The sequence below is a fragment of the Hypanus sabinus genome, chromosome 14 (genome assembly GCF_030144855.1).
Source record: "Hypanus sabinus isolate sHypSab1 chromosome 14, sHypSab1.hap1, whole genome shotgun sequence".
In the NCBI taxonomy this organism is placed as follows: Eukaryota; Metazoa; Chordata; class Chondrichthyes; order Myliobatiformes; family Dasyatidae; genus Hypanus; species Hypanus sabinus.
In genome coordinates, this window is record NC_082719.1 from 58,922,484 (window position 1) to 58,941,150 (window position 18,667).

Genomic DNA, 18,667 nt, shown 5'->3' on the forward strand with positions numbered 1-18,667 from the left:
TTCAACTTAATTGCTTAAGAGTTAAAAAGATTATGCTGAACGAACAAAGACCACTTTGTGTAATTATTTAAAAGTTTAGGCTACTGGCATTATTTAAATAATGGATAGTGAAGCATTTTTAATGGCTTTTAGCCCTGGTTTACTGTTTTACTACTATGTTTATAAGGAATTGTTTACCTTGACCCCCTCTCCTTTTAAAACATAGTTAAATGCTTGTTAGCTAGGCTTAGCGTTTATTTTCAAAGCACAGGTATTATAGATTTTAAATTACTTGTGGACGTTTCTTGATAATAAGAATTAATTAGCACGTGTTGTCATTGTTGGAGATAGAGGATGAAATAGTAATGAAGTTGTTGATAATGTCAGCTGAAAATATTAACATCTTTTCACTGAAACGGTATAAAACCAACTCTTAGCAGGAGGAGACTTTGAATAGTCTCTTTGTGAATGTAATATTTCAGTAATATTTTAAATATATTAATTTGATTCCTTGTTTACTTTAGGCATTTGTAAAAGTATCTGAATCGCATACGTACATGCCTCCATGTGATATATGTGCGCCTCACTTAAAGTAAAAACAAACTAAGACTCGCAACACTGGGATCTCTTGCTTCCCTTTCAATTAGTTTAATACTTTGGAGTTACAAAACATAACCGTGGCAGTGGGCTTGGGATACTGGCGGATTCAGCAGTATTTTAAATCAAATAGAATGGCTAATAAGAAACGAATACCAGTTTTGCTGAGTGCATTGGCTGGAAAATCACTTGGAGATTGACTGCTCCAACCAAACCAGCTGAAATAAGCTTTATTGATATTGTGAAAGTAATGCAGGAAAATTGAAAATTTGTTGATTGCAGAATGCTTTAGGTTTCATAAGCAGAATCAAAAGGAAGGGAGGGCCATTTCAGCATACATGGCTGAATTGAAGAGATTGTTTGACCACTGTCAGTTCAGTGATGGCTTAGTGATGCACTGAAAGATCATTTAGTTTGTGGAACATTATAATAAAGCATTCAAAAACAGCTTCTAACTGAAGCACAACTAACATTTAAACATGCATTTGTAATTGCTGTATCAATGGAAACAGCAGAGTGAGACACAATTGAATTGCAGTCAAGAATGAAAGGAAGAATGAAGAAAATTCAATGTCGAAGTCAGAAAACGGCCTGGCTGAACAAATAGGGTTACCATTGTGGCAGAGGCTCACATACACCAGATTAATTCAGGTTTAAAGGTGAAACTTACAGAAAATGCAACAAGGGAGGACACATATAAAGAGCTTGTTGAGCAACATAAATTCCGTTGTATAAGCCGAGAATTTGGCCCTAAATTTTGGTCCTAAATTAGAGGGTTGGTTTATACAGAGGGTGCCAACTTTGGAAAAACAAATACATGGAAGACAGGTTGTATTTTTTTTGGCTGTTTTTGAGTCAAATACAAAAGAAAATACAAATGCTTATGAAATCTACACAAAAGAAAAGACCAACAAAACACATTCTGTTTCTCAATTTACTTGTACACACTGTTGTCATCAACCGTTCAGAGCTTGAAACTCTCACACTCTTCATTATCTGACTCTCCGAAAATTGCGTCCCATTCTTTGGCTGTCACCATATCATAGTAAGGATTTTCTGCTTCGACATCGTCATTTGCAGCTTTCCTGGCTACCAAATCTCCATCGTCAAACCACCAGGGATGACTGCAATGTCCATATTTTCAGCTTTCAGTGCTGCTTTTGTCTCACCTGACAAGTGTGCTTTGAACATGTCCCAGACAAGTAGCGACTTTTCCTTCCTGAAACCTTCGGGATGTCGACCCCACACCTCTTTAACCCTTTTCAAGCAACCCGCTTCGTCCATCCAGCTGCCTTCTTGAACATAAACAACACCCTGTGGAAATTTTTCTTTCTTTGAGAATGTTTTCCTCTTAAAAATCACCATTGGTGGTAGTTTGGTCCCATCAGCCATACACGTTAACACAACAGTAAAATGTTGCTTCTCAGGTCCAGTTGTTTTGAGAAGGACTGTTTTCTCCCCCTTCTGATTGACAGTGAGGTTGCCAGCAAAACCAAAGAACATTGGTGTCTCGTCCATGTTACCAATCAGTGAGAGCGGGTAAGAATGTGCCTTTCAATGCTTGATTACAAATGATTGGAAGGCCATAACCTTATTTTCAAGGTCACTTGACAACTTCTGAGCAATCTTTGTTTTTTGTCTCAACACAAGATCACGCATATTCATAAATTGGGTGCACCAACTTCACACGGCTTTGAAATTTTTGCTGACCTCACGGTGTTTTTCGGCCCATTTTCACGCTGGAACTCGAATCATTTCTCTGGTAACAATGTATCCAGATGATCACTAGTGATTCACCCACTCCAAAACTTTCTCTTCCAGTTCTGGCCACTGGCACATTTTTCCGCAGTTTGTACATTTCGTCTTTGGCATTTCCCTCAGCGTGTCCTCTGCTTTTCTCCACTCTCTCACTTGTTTCTCATTTACACTAAACTTCTTAGCAGCTGCAGAACTATTTGTTCCTTTGGCAAAATCAACAACCTTCAGCTTGAAGCCAGCATCATATTTCATTCGTTTTAATCTTTTGTACATGGTGGTCGCAAGCTCAATACTGAGTACACGTATTGATCCCGCCACCACGTATTATGTTTTAACGAGATTACGACGGGTGCTAAATGGTTTCACGGGGGTTACATCTCAGAGGATTCTTTACCATTGGGAACCAAATCCAAAACTTCCCTCCCTGATTTATTTATTAAGCATTTGCTTATAATGTGTAAGCCTGTTTTCTTAGCAGGTACTGGTTCACAAAATTTCCAGGTTCCAGATCTGGCAAAGCTGAGTACCGGCATGTGAGATCTTGTGATCTTTTCTGATTAAATCAAAAACCTCTACAAAAGGGGTCGACTTATACAAAGGTAACATGAAAAAGTCACTTTTTTAACCTTGAAAATGGGAGGTCATCCTATGCTCTAGGTCGGCCTATACACTGGAATTTACAGTAAATGGACTGCACAGGGAAGATAAAAAGATAAAAAGTCAATTTGCAGTTTCAAAAAGAGCACTAAACAGCACACTTTTGAGGAATAATCTGATAATGAAGAGAGTGACACAGGACTGGGTAGCCTTGAGATTTACAATGTGAAAATTAACAAGAGACAAGCAATATGACTTACACCAGAAGTGAACAGTAAATTAATTAAAATGGAATTAAACACTGGATCATCTGTTTCAGTCATTCCACAAAATGAGTCTGAATGGCATTTCAAAGATACTAAACTGAAGCCTGCAGATATCCAAATAAGAATAGATAGTGAAGAAATGTAACTCCTGTAGAAATGACATTCATAACAGTGAAATACAAGTGACATTGGGCTTGCATGTAGTAAAAGCAGAAGGGCCAGCATTGTGGAGGTATGATTGACTGTGAAAACTACAACTTGATTGGAGATCCTTCAAGTACTTGAATGCCACATCCCCTGTAGTGGAGTCAACTGAAAGCAAATTAAGAAGGGTACTAGATGATGCCACATCCTGCACATCATGAATTGTTGTCAAACCGAGGGCAAACAAGTGTTGGTGCCAACCTCTCTGCCTCTGGTTGGAAAGCATATTGGACCAAGAAAAGACAATGCTCCAGAGAAATCATGAAAGTGAGGAATACAGTGGTCCAACTACAACAGTCTTTGTAGGCAACAAATCTGAGAAATCTTCTGATATGTTAATCAGGCAGTTCGAAATGTGGTTTGGTTTTAAACTGAAAGAGAATTCAAGGAACTTCAGGAAAGCTATGAGCATTCAGCTTTTGTGAGTATAATACTCTGCATGCAATAAAGTTATTGCATGAACTTCAAGTGAGAGATAAAAAGTTGCTTGTAAAAGTAGGTGCAAAGACCAAATCCCAGCTAAAAGAATGGATGGCCTGAAAAGGAGTCAATGAGATATGGAAACATGATTTGTCAGATAATGTGAATGAGGAAACCAAAAGGAGAGATCAGATCATAAAGGGAGCAATAGAGGGATTATTAAGAGAATATTCCAGTGAACTAAATACACCCTTCCAAGAAGAAAAAGGAAAAGAAAGAGGATGATGATGTAGTGCTATGGAAATGGAAGAGGATGAACAGGACAAAATTAGCAAATTCAGGGATACTCACAAGAAACAGCAGGAAGAAAAAGAAAGAACAGAAGTTGAAAAGTAGAAAGATAGAAAAAAAGAATGTGAGCAAGAAAAAGAAAGGCATGAAAGAGAGAAGGGCCATGAGAGAGAAAAAAGAGCCGGGACTGAAAGAGAAGCAAGGATCGAAGTCGGAGAAAAGGAGAGGAAAGATGCCCAGAACTGTCAGAGCTACTTCTGGCAGTTTCAGAGTCAACTCCTACAACCACCATGGAGGAGGGCCCAGAACCTCAGATCATTTTCACAGACTCAAGTCTCAACTGCTAAGCAGATTAACCTCCCTTGTCAGGAAATGAGTTATCCCACAAGAGTAAAAAATCCTCCACAGTGATTAAATCTTTAGGCCTTTGCTGTGGATGTTTGTACAGTAGTTGTATTATATAACATACTGTGTATATAGTTGAAAGGCGTTCTATGTTGAGTTGGAGTTTTTAGCTAAGCAGGGAGGATGTTGTGTATTTAATATTGCAGTAACATTTATGTAATATTATGAATAGATTGTATGATTAAGCAGTCTTTGTTATTTATGACAAGACTGTCCTGATGAGGAGTCTCAGCTCAAAATGTCGACTATGTACTCTTTTCTATAGATACTTCCAGGCCTGAGTTCCACTAGCAATTTGTGTGTATTATTTCGATTTCCAGCATCTGCAGATTTTCTCTTGTTTGTTGTTTACATAGTGCACTGTGGATTATCTGTAAAAGTACATAAATGGCATATGTTGTCATGCATCCATGTGATACCTACATGCTTCGCTTAAAGTAAAGTCAGATTTGCATCTCTCGGCTCTTCTTTTCCTTTCAATTAGTTTAATGTTTTGGATTTGCAAAACTTAACACACTATTCCTGTTTTGCAGTTTTTATTATTTTTATTTCTTCTTATTACTTATGGTATTTTTTCTAATCAACACTACTGTTGACACAAAACGACAAATTTCATGACATATGTCAATAACAATAAATCTGATTCTGAAGAATGCAGGCGATAGATGATCAATTTATTTTGTTTGTTTATGTAACAAAAATGGAGTATTAAGTTATATTGCCTTCTGAAAATAATTTTCATTTATCATGATTCGAATTACTGTCTTCACAGACACTTGAAATATTTTTGACAAGCATTTGCTCATTAAATTATTTTCTTAGACATGGTAATATACTTATAAAGATGAAGTATACTTTTAAGTGAAGTATAAACATCTATAAAATATATATAACATGAGTTAATTTTCCTTGTGTTTTTTTAGAAATTGCTTTTCAGTAGAGAAATCAATTTTATAATATTTAATTTTTTCAATTCAACACCTTAAATCTTGGCATCATCAAAAAGTTGGTTTTATATTTTAATTTGTTCTGTGGCTTGATTATGCAGATGAGTTTAAGCGTGCTGTATATGTGGCAACAGGCCTCAAGCTTACTTCACATTTGGTGAACACAGTCTTCAAAATCTTTGATGTAGACAAAGATGACCAACTAAGTTACAAGGAATTCATTGGTGTTATGAAAGATCGGCTGCACAGAGGATTTAGGGTGAGCATATATAGTTTTACAAAAGATTATTGCTAAATTGCTTTGAAAGTATATTTACTCATTTTTACAGCTTAATAGGTGATAATTACCTTGGTATCATCCAATCAGAAACTAACATATTACATCTTTAATGCAATTGAAAACAATTGGAATGCTAAGCACGTGTAACTGAAGTAAACAGTAGCACTTCTGGATTATCCCTGTGTTATCTCAAACCTCTATTTAATGTTTAAACTTTCAAGGATACTTTTATAAGATCTTGTCATAGTGAGTAACTATTTTTTTAAATCCTTCATCCATTGAAAATGTGGTCTATTTAAGTAAGTGCACCATCTGTTGTTTACATACTTATGCATACAAGGATTCAAAATTGCTCTTGAATTTTTTTTATTACCCGGTCTGATAACGTCACATTATTACAAAACTATGATTTATAGCTTCATCTAATTCCTGTTTCTTAATTTTTAAAGAGTAAACTACATTTAACACATCTGCGTAACACCTTTTAAAAGAATACAAAGGTGTGTTTTCTCATCAGTTGAAGTATATTTAAAACAGACTCTATTTCTTAACAGCTTAAAAAAATAAATTACTCTCCAATTTTGACAATTGTATCCCAATTACTGCTTTGAATCATAAACCCAAAGTAGCATCAGTTTTCATTTAGGATCAACTAGTCCTCTGATAATACAATTGTTTTCACATCTGTGTTCCTTGTTTTTTTCCCTCATTACCAATTTCTTTAATTCCCTTTATCTTTCTTGTGCTTGTGTCCGAACTGATTGTAGTATATGTTCTGCAATAGTTTGCAATTATAATGTGACTTTGATGTAAAAATGGCAATGATACTATACAAAGAGGGAGAAAACAAATAAGGAACAAGATGATGAACAATGGAAAGAATGATAATCTGAAGATTAGTCAATTGTTTTTGAAAGTGGTGAAGAGCACTTGTTCCAAAGTACTTTTTAAAAACAATGCTGTCATGTTACCAGAAATGAGCAGAAGAGAGCAGCTGCACAAAAGGAGAGGAATAAATGCTTGCTGTGTTTTTAGAAGTAACTATAGGTCTATGGCAGACACGATCTGAATGGCTCTTCACACAGCCGTAGATCACCTGAACAATACAAACACCTAAGTCAAGATGCTGTTTGTTGACTATAGCTCAGCGTTTCTAACACCATCATTCCCACAATCCTGATCGAAAAGTTACTGAACCTGGGCCTCTATACCTCCCTCTGCAATTGGATTCTTGACTTCCTAACTGGAAGTCCACGGTCTGTGTGGATTGGTGATAATATCTCCTCGCTGACGATCAACACTAGCACACCTCAGGGATGTATGCATGTACGCTTAGTCTTCTGCTCTACTCTCTCTATACCCGTGACCATGTGGCTAGGTATAGCTCAAGTACCATCTATAAATTTGCTGATGATACAACTTTTATTGGTAGAATCTCAGATAGAGATGAGAGGGTATACAGGAGCAAGATATGCCAGCTAGTTGAATAGTGTCACAGCAACAACCGTGCACTCAGTGTCAGTAAGACAGAAGAGCCAAATGTGAACTTCAGGAAGATTAAGACAAGGGAACACAAACGAACCTCTGGCTAAAGAAATTTCTCCGCATCTCTGTTTGAAATGGACGCCCCTCTATCCTGGGGCTGTGCTCTGTTGGTCCTAGACTCCCCACCATGGAAAACATCCTTTCCACATCTACTATGTCTAGGCCTTACGACATTTGGATGTTCTCAATGAGATCCCCCTATCCTTCTAAATTCCAGCGAGTAGACCCAGAGCTTTCAAATGTTCCTTCTACAATGACCCTTTCATTCCCGGAATCATCATTGCGAACCTCCTCTGAATCCTCTCCAATGCCTGCACATCTTTTCTTAGATAGGGAGCCCAAAGCTGTTCACAATACTTAAGGTGAGGACTCACCAGTGCTTTATAAAGCTTCAGGATCACATCCCTGCTCTTGTATTCTAGAGCTCTTGAAATGAATGCTAACATTGCATTTGCTTTCCTCACCACTGACTCTACCGGCAAGTTAACCTTCAGGTTGTTCTGCACAAGGACTCCCAAGTCCCTTCGCATTTCAAATTTATGGATTTTCTCCCCATTTCAAAAATAGTCCGCACATTTACTTCTGCTACGAAAGTGCATGACCATGCATTTTCCAACATTGTATTTCATTTGCCACTTTCTTGTTGATTCTCCCAATCTGCCCAAGTCCTTCGGCAGCTTACCTGTTTTTTCAACACTTCCTAACCCTCCACCAATATTTGTATCATCTGCAAACTTGGCAACAAAGCCTTATATTCCATCATCTAAATCATTGATATGCAACATAAAAAAAAGCAGTCCCAACATCGACCCCTGAGGAACACCACTAGTCACTGGCAGCCAACCAGAAAAGGATCTTTTTAATCCCACTCCCTGCCTCCTACCAATCAGCCAATACTCTAACCATGCCAGTAACTTTCCTGTAATATCATCAGCTCTTATCTTGGTAAATAGTCTCATGTGACTTGTCAAAGTCCTTCCGGAAGTCCAAATATACAACATCCACTGTACCTTTATCTATCCTACGATGTTGTTAAAATGTCAGACAAAAGTCAGGAAGCAAAAGATGGAGCATGGTGGAACTAATGTTCTGAGTTGTGTATTCTTCAGTGCAACAAGTATTGTATGAAATACAGATTGGCTCAGGGGCATGGATCAACACACGGGATTATGATATTGTAGTCATTAGTGAGCTTTGGTTTCAGGAGGGGCAGGACTGACAGCTCAATATTCCAGGGTTCTGTTGTTTTAGATGTGATAGGGTGGGGGTGATTAAGGGAGGGGAGTGGTATTACTGATCAGGGAAAATGTCATGCCAGTGTTCAATCAGGAGGACAGACTGGAGAACTTGTTTAGTGAGAGGTTATGGGTAGAACTGAGGAATAAGAAAGGTATGACTATGTTAATGGAGCCATATTATACACTACCCAATAGTCTGCAGAATTTAAAGAAACAAATTCTGACTGCTACAAGAGACTTAAGTTTGTTATTGTAAGTGCTTTTCACTTTACACGTCCCATACTGTAAAAATGGCTAGTTGGGATAGACAATAGACAGTAGGTGCAGGAGTAGGCCATTTGGCCCTTCTAGCCAGCACCGCCATTTACTGTGATCATGGCTGATCTTATACAATCAGTACCCTGTTCCTGCCCTCTCCCCATATCCCTTGACCCCACTATCCATAAGAGCTCTATCTAACTCTCTTGAATGCATCCAGAGACTTGGCCTCCACTGCCTTCTGGGGCAGAGCATTCCACATATCCACCACTCTGGGTGAAAAAGTTTTTCCCGCATCTCTGTTCTAAATGGCCTACCCCTTATTCTTAAACTGTAGCCTCTAGTTCTGGACTCACCCATCAGCGGGAACATGCTTCCTGCCTCCAGTGTGTCCAATCCCTTAATAATCTTATATGTTTCAATCAGATCCCCTCTCATCCTTCTAAATTCCAGTGTATACAAGCCCAGTCGCTCCAATCTTTCAACATATGACAGTCCAGCCATTCCGGGAATTAACCTTGTGAATCTATGCTGCACTCCCTCAATAGCAAGAATGTCCTTCCTCAAATAGAGTTCGTCAAATGTGTTCCGGAAAGCTTCCTTAATCAGTACATAGAAATTCCAATGAGAGAATGTACAATACTAGATCTCCTATTAGGGACTGAGACAGGGCAGGTAACAGGAGTTTGTTCAGGGGAACACTTTGCATCTAGTGACAATAATGCCATTAGTTTCAAAACGATAGATCTGGTCCTCAGGTTGCGATTGTAAATTGGAGAAAGGCCAGTTTTGATGGTATCAGAAAGATCTGGCAAGTGTGGATTGGGACAGGCTGTTTTCTGGCAAAGATGTAAGTGGGAGGTCTTCAAAGATGAAATTTTGAGAGTAAAAAATTGTATGTGCCTGTCAGAATAAATTGCAATGACAACTGGTTTAGAGAATCTTAGTTTTCAAGTGATATTGAGACCCTGGTTAAGAAAAAAAAACAAGGTGCATAGCAGGCTTAGTCAGGTAGGAACAAATGAGGTACTTGAGGAGTGTAAAAATGGCAAGAGAACACTTAAGGAAGAAGTCAGGTGGCTAAAAGAAGGCATGTGGTTGCTTGAGCAGACAAGGTGAAGGAGAATCCCAAGGGCTTATACAGGTATGTTACGAGCAAAAGGATGCAAGGGACAAAATTAGTCCTCTGGATGATCAGAATGCTAATCTATGCATGGAGCCATAAGAGATGGGGACATTCTAAATAGATTTTTTGCATCCGTACTTACTCAGGAGATGGTCCAAGTCCATAAAAGCAAGGCAAAGCAACAGCAAGGTCATGGGTCCTATACAGATTACAGAGGAGGAGGTGTTTGCTGTCTTGAGGCAAATCAAAATGGTAAATCCCTCTGACAATGTGTTCCCTTGAACCCTGTGGCAGGCAAGTTCAGAAACTGCAGGGCTCAGAGTAGAGATATTTAAATCATCCTTAGTGACAGGTAAGGTACTGGAGGATAGTTAATGTTGTTCTGCTGTTTAAGAAGGGCTTTAAGAATAAACTAGGAAATTATAGGCTGGTAAGCCTTACATCAATTCTGGGAAAGTTACTGGAGGTTTTCTAAGAGAGTGGATTTATGAGCAAGGATTGATTAGAAATAGTCAGTATGACTTTGTGCATGCTAGGTCATTGCTAACCAATCTTAGAGCTTTTCAAGGATGTTACCAGGAAAATTGATGAAGGCAAGGCAGTGGACATTTTCTACATGAACATTTGACAAGGTATTTGACAAGGTCCCGCATTGGAGGTTAGCCAAGAAGGTTCAGTTGCTTGGCATTCAGGATGAGGTAGTAACTTGGATTAGACATAGGCTTTGTGGGAAAAGCCAGAGAGTGATAGCAGATGTTGTCTCACTGGAGGCCTGTGACTAGTGGAATGCCACAGGGATCAGTGCTGGATCTGTTGTTTGTCATCCATCTCAATGATCTGAATGATAATGTGGTTAACTGGATCCAGGACAGATCCTCTGAAATGATAACACTGAGGAATTTTGAGTTGCTGCCCCTCTCCACCTCTGATCCCTCAATGAGGACTGGCTCATAGGCCTCCAGTTTCCTCCTCTTGAAGTTAATATCAGCTCCTTGGTCTTGCTGGCATTGAGTGAGAGAGGGTTGTTGTGGAACCACTCAGCGAGATTTTCAGTCTAACTCATTATGCTGATTTGTCGCCATCTTTGATTTGACCAATGACTGTGGTGTCATCAGCAAACTTAAGAATGGCATTGGAGCTGTGTTTAGCTTCACAGTCATAAGTATAGAGCAAGTAAGTACATTGCCTTCTGATGCACTTATGCTGATGGAGATCGTGGAGATGTTGCCAATCCAAACTGACTGAAGCCTCAAAGTGAAGAAATTGGGGATCCAGTTGCACGAAGATATTGAGGCCGAGGTCTAGAAGCTTATCGATTAGTTTTGAAGGGCTTATAGTATTGAATGCCAAACAGTAGTCAGTGAAGAGCATCCTGATGTAGGTATCTCCGTTGTCCAGATGTTCCAACGTTAAGTGAAGAGCCAATGTAATGGCATCTCTTGTTGACCCGTTGTGATGATAGGCAAATAGGAGCACATTTATTTCTCCTCAGGCAGGGGTTGATGTGTTTCATCTCCAACCAAAAAGCACTTCATCACAGTGGTTGTAAGTGCTACTGGACCATAGTCGTTGAAGCAGATTACCATCTTCCTCTTAAGTGCAGGTGTAATTGAAGCCTGCTTGAAGCAGGTGGGTACCTCACACCGCCGAAGTGAGAGGTTAAGGATACTGGTGAACACTCCAGCCACTTGATCAGTGCAGGTTTTTAGTACTTGACCATCTGGGCCAGATGCTTTCTGAGGGTTCACCCTCCTGAAGGATGCTCTCAGGTCAGCCTCAGAGACTGAAATCACAGAGTCACCGGGAGCCTGCAGGAATTTATGAAGATTCCTCCATGTTTTGACAGTCAAAGCAAGTATAAAAGACATTGAGCTCATTTGGGAGCGAAACCTTGTTGCTACCTATGTCGCTTCGTTTCACTTTGTAGGCCCTTCCACAGCTGTTGAGTATCATTCAGTGATTCAAGTTTAGTCCAGAATTGCCTCTTTGTATGTGAGATGGCTTTCCTTAGGTTGAACTTGGACCACTGATATGGCCCTCAGCAGATTGCAGATCTCTTCTGGGGCTTCTGGTTCAGAAAGACTGAAATGATTTACTGCCCTACCTTAATTACCCCTTCAAAATATTTCAATATTATTTGTCAGACACATAAAATCATGCCAATTAGTCCTGATGACGTTTTGACTGAAGTGATGATAGACCTAGTCACTCAAAATTCCCTCTAAAAACATTCCTACAACTCATAGTTCTCTGGCCAGTCTTTACTAACAATTTTAGCCACCCTGTAGTCTAATGAAACTTTTCTAGTGATTAATGATGGAGCAAATATCTCTACAAGAGCCTCCATAATTTCTTCACTGGCCTTCCATGAGGTTTGACATGCACTTTGTCTGGCCCTGGGGATTTGAAATACTTCCTTACTTGTAATATGTTCCAAGATGTTATTATTTATTGCTGTCACTTCTTTGGCATCCCATGATATTTTTCTCTGTAAACATGAGAAGTAGACATAAAAAATCTTCTTGGACATCTCCTGCAGCTCAAAGTATTGGTGGCTCTGATAGCCTTTAAGACTACCTTGTCTCTCTTTGTCACCCTTTTACTGTTAATGTAACTGGAAAACATCTTGTGATTATCATTAACTCTGCTGGCCAAATCTCTGGAAACCATCTTTTTGCCCTCCTGATTTCCCTCTTAAGCCTACTCTGAAATTTTTATACCCGCCAAGTGATTCATTTGTACTCAGTTGCCTAAAAGCAATGTGTGCTTCCTTCTTTTTCCTAACCAGAGCCTTGGTATTTCCCGTCAACCAAGGTTCCTGGAACTTGTTGTGTCTACCCTTCCCCTTGACAAAAACATGCCGAACATTGTGGGTATTCTATGTTGGTGCTGGAATGTATAGCGCTTGAACGTATGGAATGTATGCCCACAGCACACTCTCAGGTCTGTTGGTTGGTAATACAAACAATGCTTTTCACTGTACATGTGATAAATAATCATTTATCATGTGTGTTTTGGTTTCATTCATTCAGGTAATTGGGTACTGTTCTATGCCCCTGGCATGCATATTGTAAAGGATACAAAGGCTTCAGAGAGAATTGTGACATAAATTGATAGCTGCAGGATATCCAACCTCTTACCACCTCTTGTAACTTGATGTTTATGCTGGACAAGTTAAGATTCTGCTTATTATTAATGCCCAGGATATTGATGGTGGGAACTTAGTTAAATGTCAAGAATAAATTGTTAAAATTTCTGTCTTATTGATGATGGTCAATATCTGCCATTTGTGTGACACAAATGTAATTACCATTAGTGAGCCCAGAATATTGTCTAGATCTTCCTCAGTGTGAAGATAGTACTCTAGTGGTCAGTCATACCTGATAAGTTGGTGATATTGAGATGAGAGGAGCTTTTCCCTTCCTATTCTCCCATCCTCTGCTGCACACTCAGATAGCAGCTAAGTCAAGAATCAGTCAGTGGTGGTGTTATCCAGATCAGTTTCTGCATCCTTCCTACTTCTGTACTTCATCCTAAATGGTTTTCAATAGAAAGGAACACTGATTCATTAGCTGAAGGATGGCAATGGGCAGTGATCATTTCTAACCACGTTATGAGACTTCATGAAATCTAAGCACATTGTGATCGTTCTCAGGCAATATGACTGGTGAAATCTCTCCTTCTAATAGAACATAATACTGGCAGGGATGATGGCTGAACAGAGATGGCTAAAGTTTCTGAATAATTCACAAAGCACAAGATAGATATGTCTCACAGAAGAAGTTGTTTTCAAATGGCAGGGGTGTGCAACCATGGCTGCAAAGGACGTTAAGGACTGCATAAAAGCCAAGGAACGAGCATATAAGGTAGCATAAGTGAGTGGGGTTGGATGATTGGAAACTTAAAATCCAACAAAAGGCAACTAAAAAGCTATAAGGGAAAAGATTAAATATGAGGGCAAACTGGCCAATAATATAAGCAAGATACTAAAAGCTATTTTCAGTTATATAAAGAGTAAAGGGGAGGTTAGAGTTGATATTGGATCACTGGAACATGATACTAGTGAGGTAGTAATAGTGGACAAAGAAATGGCGGATGAACTTAATAGGTACTTGGCATCAGTCTTCACTGTGGAAGACACTAGCAGTGTGCCAGAGGTCTGTGAGTGTCAGAGAGCTATTACAAAGGAAAAAGTGCTGGATAAACTCAAAGATCTTAAGGTGAATAAGTCACCTGGACCAAATGAAATGCATGTAAGAGTCCTGAGAGAGGTTCCTGAAGAGATAATGGACGTATTGGTCATGATCTTTCAAAATCACTTGATTCTAGCATGGTCCCGGAGGACTGGAAAATTGCAAATGTCACTCCACTCTTTAAGAAGGGAGGAAGGCAAAAGAAACTGTAGGCTAGTTAGCCTAACCTCAGTGGTTGGGAAAGTGTTGGAGTCTATTATTAAGGATGAGGTTTTAGGGTACTTGGAGACTAATCAAATAAGTCAAAGTCAGCATGGTTTCTATCAAGGGAAATTTTGCCTGACAAGTCTGTTAGATCTCTTCGAGGAAGTAACAAGCAGGGTGGACAAAGGAGAGGCAGTGGTTGTCATTTACTTGGATTTTCAGAAGGCATTTGATAAGATGTCACACGTGAGGCTGCTTAACAAGATAAAATCCTATGGTGTTACAGGAAAGATACTGGCATGGATAGAGGAGAATGGCTGACGGGCAGGAGACAGCGAGTGAGAATAAATGGGGCCCTTTGGCTGCCTGTGCTACTGGTGTTCCTAAGGGGTCAGTATTGGGACTGCTACTTTTCACATTGTTTGTCAATGATTTAGATAATAGAATTGATGGCTTTGTGGCAAAGTATGCAGACAAAATGAAGATACATAGAGGGGAAGGTAGTTCTGAGGAAGCAATGCAATTGCATCAAGACCTTAAAAAATTGGAAGAATGGGCAAAAAAAATGGCAATGGAATACAGTGAATGATAATGTATTTTGGTAAAAGGAACAATAGTGCAGACTATTACCTATATGGGGAGAAGCTTCAAACATTGGAGGTGCAGAGGGACTTACGGGTCCTCATGCAAGACTCCCAGAAGGTTAATTTATAGGTTGAGTCTGGTAAGGAAGGCAAATGCCATGTTGCTATTTATTTCAAGGGGAATAGAATATAAAAGCACAGAAATAATGCTGTGCCTTTATAACACATTAGTCAGGCCACACTTGAGAGTATTGTCAACAGTTTTGGGCCCCATATCTCAGAACGGGTATGTTGTCATTGGAGGGAGTCCAGAGGAGGTTCTCAAGGATGATTCCAGAAATGAAGGGGTTAACATATGAGAAGTGTTTGGCAGCTTTGGGGAAAGCTGGGGGAGGGGGGAGAAATCTCATTGAAACCTACTGAATGTTGAAAGGCATGGATAGGGTGGATGTGAAGAGGATGCTTCCTATGGTGGGGATATCCAGAACTAGAGAGCACAGCCTCAGTATTGAGGAGCTACCTTTTAGAGGTAAGGAGGAATTTTTTTTAGCCAGCGAGTAGAGATTCTGTGGAATGCTCTGTCGCAGACCACAGTGGAGGCCAAGTCTGTAAGTATATTTAAGGTGGAAATTGTTAAGATTCCTGATCAGTCATGTCATCAAAGGATAAGGTGAGAAGGCAGGTGTATTGAGTTGAGTGGGTTCCAGGATCAGCCATGATGAAATAGTGGAGAAGGCTCGATGGGCTGAAGGGCCTAATTCTGTTTCTATGTCTTATGTTCTTGTAATACACTTAAGAACAGTAATTCATGAACCTGGAACACTGGTTGGAAGGTGTGATTTTGTGACTATAGCTATTCAAGACATTTGCTTGTCTAAATTTTGGCAGATCTCTTCCAATGTATAGTCCAGTTTCCATTGGGGAACATTGCATGCTTCACTGTGCTGAGAATAACTTTGCTATTTTGGAATTCAGTGCCTGGCTTCACACTTGATAATTGTTTTCTTTCTTCTTATTTGAATGCAATAGCTTGTCTCAGCTGAATAGTTTGGGAAATTCTACGTTGTTGTTAGAAATCTATTCTGTTCATTGGGGAATTTGAACTGGTGGTTTTGGATCATTTAAATTAAGTATTTATTCTAGATGGTGAGATATTCAGGGCCAGAAATTAACATCATAAGTACTCCTGTAACTTTAATATCAAATCCACAGCACTGAAAATTAATATCAAAATAATAGTGCAGCTTTAATACTCACCATTAGTAATAAAAATGTGATAGTAACTTCAAATGTGGGCAGTTTTTATATTTCTGTTAAAGATGTGTTGCTCTCTATCATATCCCTGCTCCAGAAACAAGTGGAGCAGGGATATGACAGATCCTTGTAATGTGGAGGTGATGGAAACAACTATACAGAAATATCGCAAAGCCAGATGTGATGTGGAATCAGAATCAGGTTTATTATCAAAAGCATGTGACATGAAATTTGTTAACTTAGCAGCAGCGGTTCAATGCAATATATAATATAGGATAAATAAATAAATTATGGTATACGTATATTGAATAGATTCAAAATCATACAAAAACAGAAATATTATTAAAAATAAGTGAGGTAGTGTTCACAGGTTCAATGTCCATTTAGGAATCAGATGGCAGAGGGGATGAAGCTGTTCCTGAATCACTGAGGGTGTGCCTTTAGGCTTCTGTACCTCCTACCTGATGGCAGCAATGAGAAACGAGCATGCCCCTGGGTGCTGGTGGTGTTTAATAATGGTTGCTGCCTTTCTGAGACACTGCTCCTTGAAGATATCCTGGGTACTTTGTAGGAGCCAAGATGGAGCCAACTAAATTTATGACCCTCTGCAGATTATTTTGGTCCTGTGCAGTAGGCCCTCCCCCACATATCAAACAGTGATGCAGCCTGTCAGAATGCTCACCACAGTACATCTATAGAAGTTTTTGAGTATTTTTGTTGACATACCAAATCTCTTCAAGCTCCTAATGAAGTGTAGTTGCTGACTTGACTTCTTTATAGCTGCATCAATATGTTTGGACTACGTTAAGTCCTCAAAGATCTTGACACCCAATACAAACCGCTTGATGATCTCAGTGCACTAGTCAAGCAACATCCATGGAATTAGGGATGTTCAATAATTCAGGTCAGGATTCTGTATTGGGACTTAGAGTGTAGAGAGAAGATAACCAATATACGGTAACTAATAGAAATGAGAATAATCTACTATTTGCATTTTTGACTGTATCAATTTAAATGTGATACTTTACTCTCTTGAGCTATACATTCTGGAAACATTCCTTATTTTTGTGATATGTAATAATGATCTGAACAATGATGGCAATAATTTGTCAATAGTTGGATTTAATTCAATCATGTGCACAAGGCTGGCATTTATTTACTTGAGCAGTGCAAGTTCAGTTAAAACCAATACAAAACACAGCTTTTATCTTGAAGTTAATTTAGATTTATATATCTAAATTCACTATGGTGTCTCAAAACATGAAGTATGTTAGTGCTGAAAATGTATAATCCTGGGGAACTTTGCTGCCATCTGCTGGGGTTCATTAGATTTATTGTTTCTATAACAATCTGAAGTTTTAAAATATATATATATAATATACATATATGAACAGTGGATTTAAAAGCATGTCAATTGCTTTCCTGGAAGTTATAGTTTTAAATCTTACTAGTGCTGTTCTGTAGATGTTGAGAAAATATCAGCCTCCAAGTGGACTTTCTACTCGAGAGCTTTGTGGAATTGCTTTATACTCCACTCTCTCTTAATATCTTCATCAACTTTGATGTAATTGCATACATCTAAATTATTTTTAGGGTTTTTTTAGCTAAATTAATTTTCACTATCTAAGATGTGATGTTGCAAGACATTAAGGGTCATAGTATCCTTTCTTGTGAAGAGACAAAAATAGCACCAATCTCCTCAATTCCATAAAATTTGACCGTTTGTCCTCAGTGAATTGTGATGATGTTACATCTACTAAGTCCTCTGAAAGAATTTCCATTGCCAAGGGATTTCCAGAGATCCACTGCAGGACCACTATTGATGCACTGCAGTGTGTATGAGGAATATAGGCCAGAAACAATATGAAGATGAAAAAGTATCCACCTTTATAAAATTGAAGACAAATTGGAGTAATGGGGATCACCATATAGGCTTGTCACACATCTACAAAATGTTGGGGCTTCCCAATAAAATGTGCTCCAAATATACATTTATATAGCTCCTTTCACAATTATAAGTAATTGCAAACACTTCACAGCAAATAAACTACTTTTATAGTTGCCACTAATTTCAGTTTGACAGAGTGCTGCAGAAAGCAGTAATACAAATGATAAATATTGACCAGGATGGTGGCCCAGCTCTTTTATGAATAGCATCCTGTGATATATAACATCCTGCTCAGCCAGTCTCTAAGGATCAAGGATGTCATACATCCAAACAACACACACAAAATGCTGGTGGAACACAGCAGGCCAGGCTGGCCTGCTGTGTTCCACCAGCATTTTGTGTATGTTATTTGAATTTCCAGCATCTGCAAATTTCCTCATGTTTGTCATACATCCATTCAGGTTTTGTGGTGACTGAGGAGGCCAATATGGGAACAGAATATCTACAAGCTATTAATTTAACATTTTGCATTTGTTACTTTATTTAGTGGTTAAAAATTCTTAATGATGTAAACAATATGTGTACAAAAGGCTGAAATTGAAAATACACAAGATAGAAAAATGAAGAAGTAGA

At 38.8% G+C, this 18,667-nt stretch overlaps 1 protein-coding gene across 6 annotated transcripts in view; it reads left to right on the forward strand.

Moving 5' to 3' along the window:
• Window positions 1-18,667, forward strand: part of micu3a (mitochondrial calcium uptake family, member 3a) — a 152,844-nt gene that overhangs the window by 126,824 nt on the left and 7,353 nt on the right. For 5 of the 6 annotated variants that reach the window (XM_059989268.1, XM_059989267.1, XM_059989265.1 and 2 more), the window contains one exon: window positions 5,566-5,723. In XM_059989268.1, the coding sequence (XP_059845251.1) occupies window positions 5,566-5,723 (158 nt within the window). The other variant, XM_059989270.1, reaches the window with a different exon arrangement.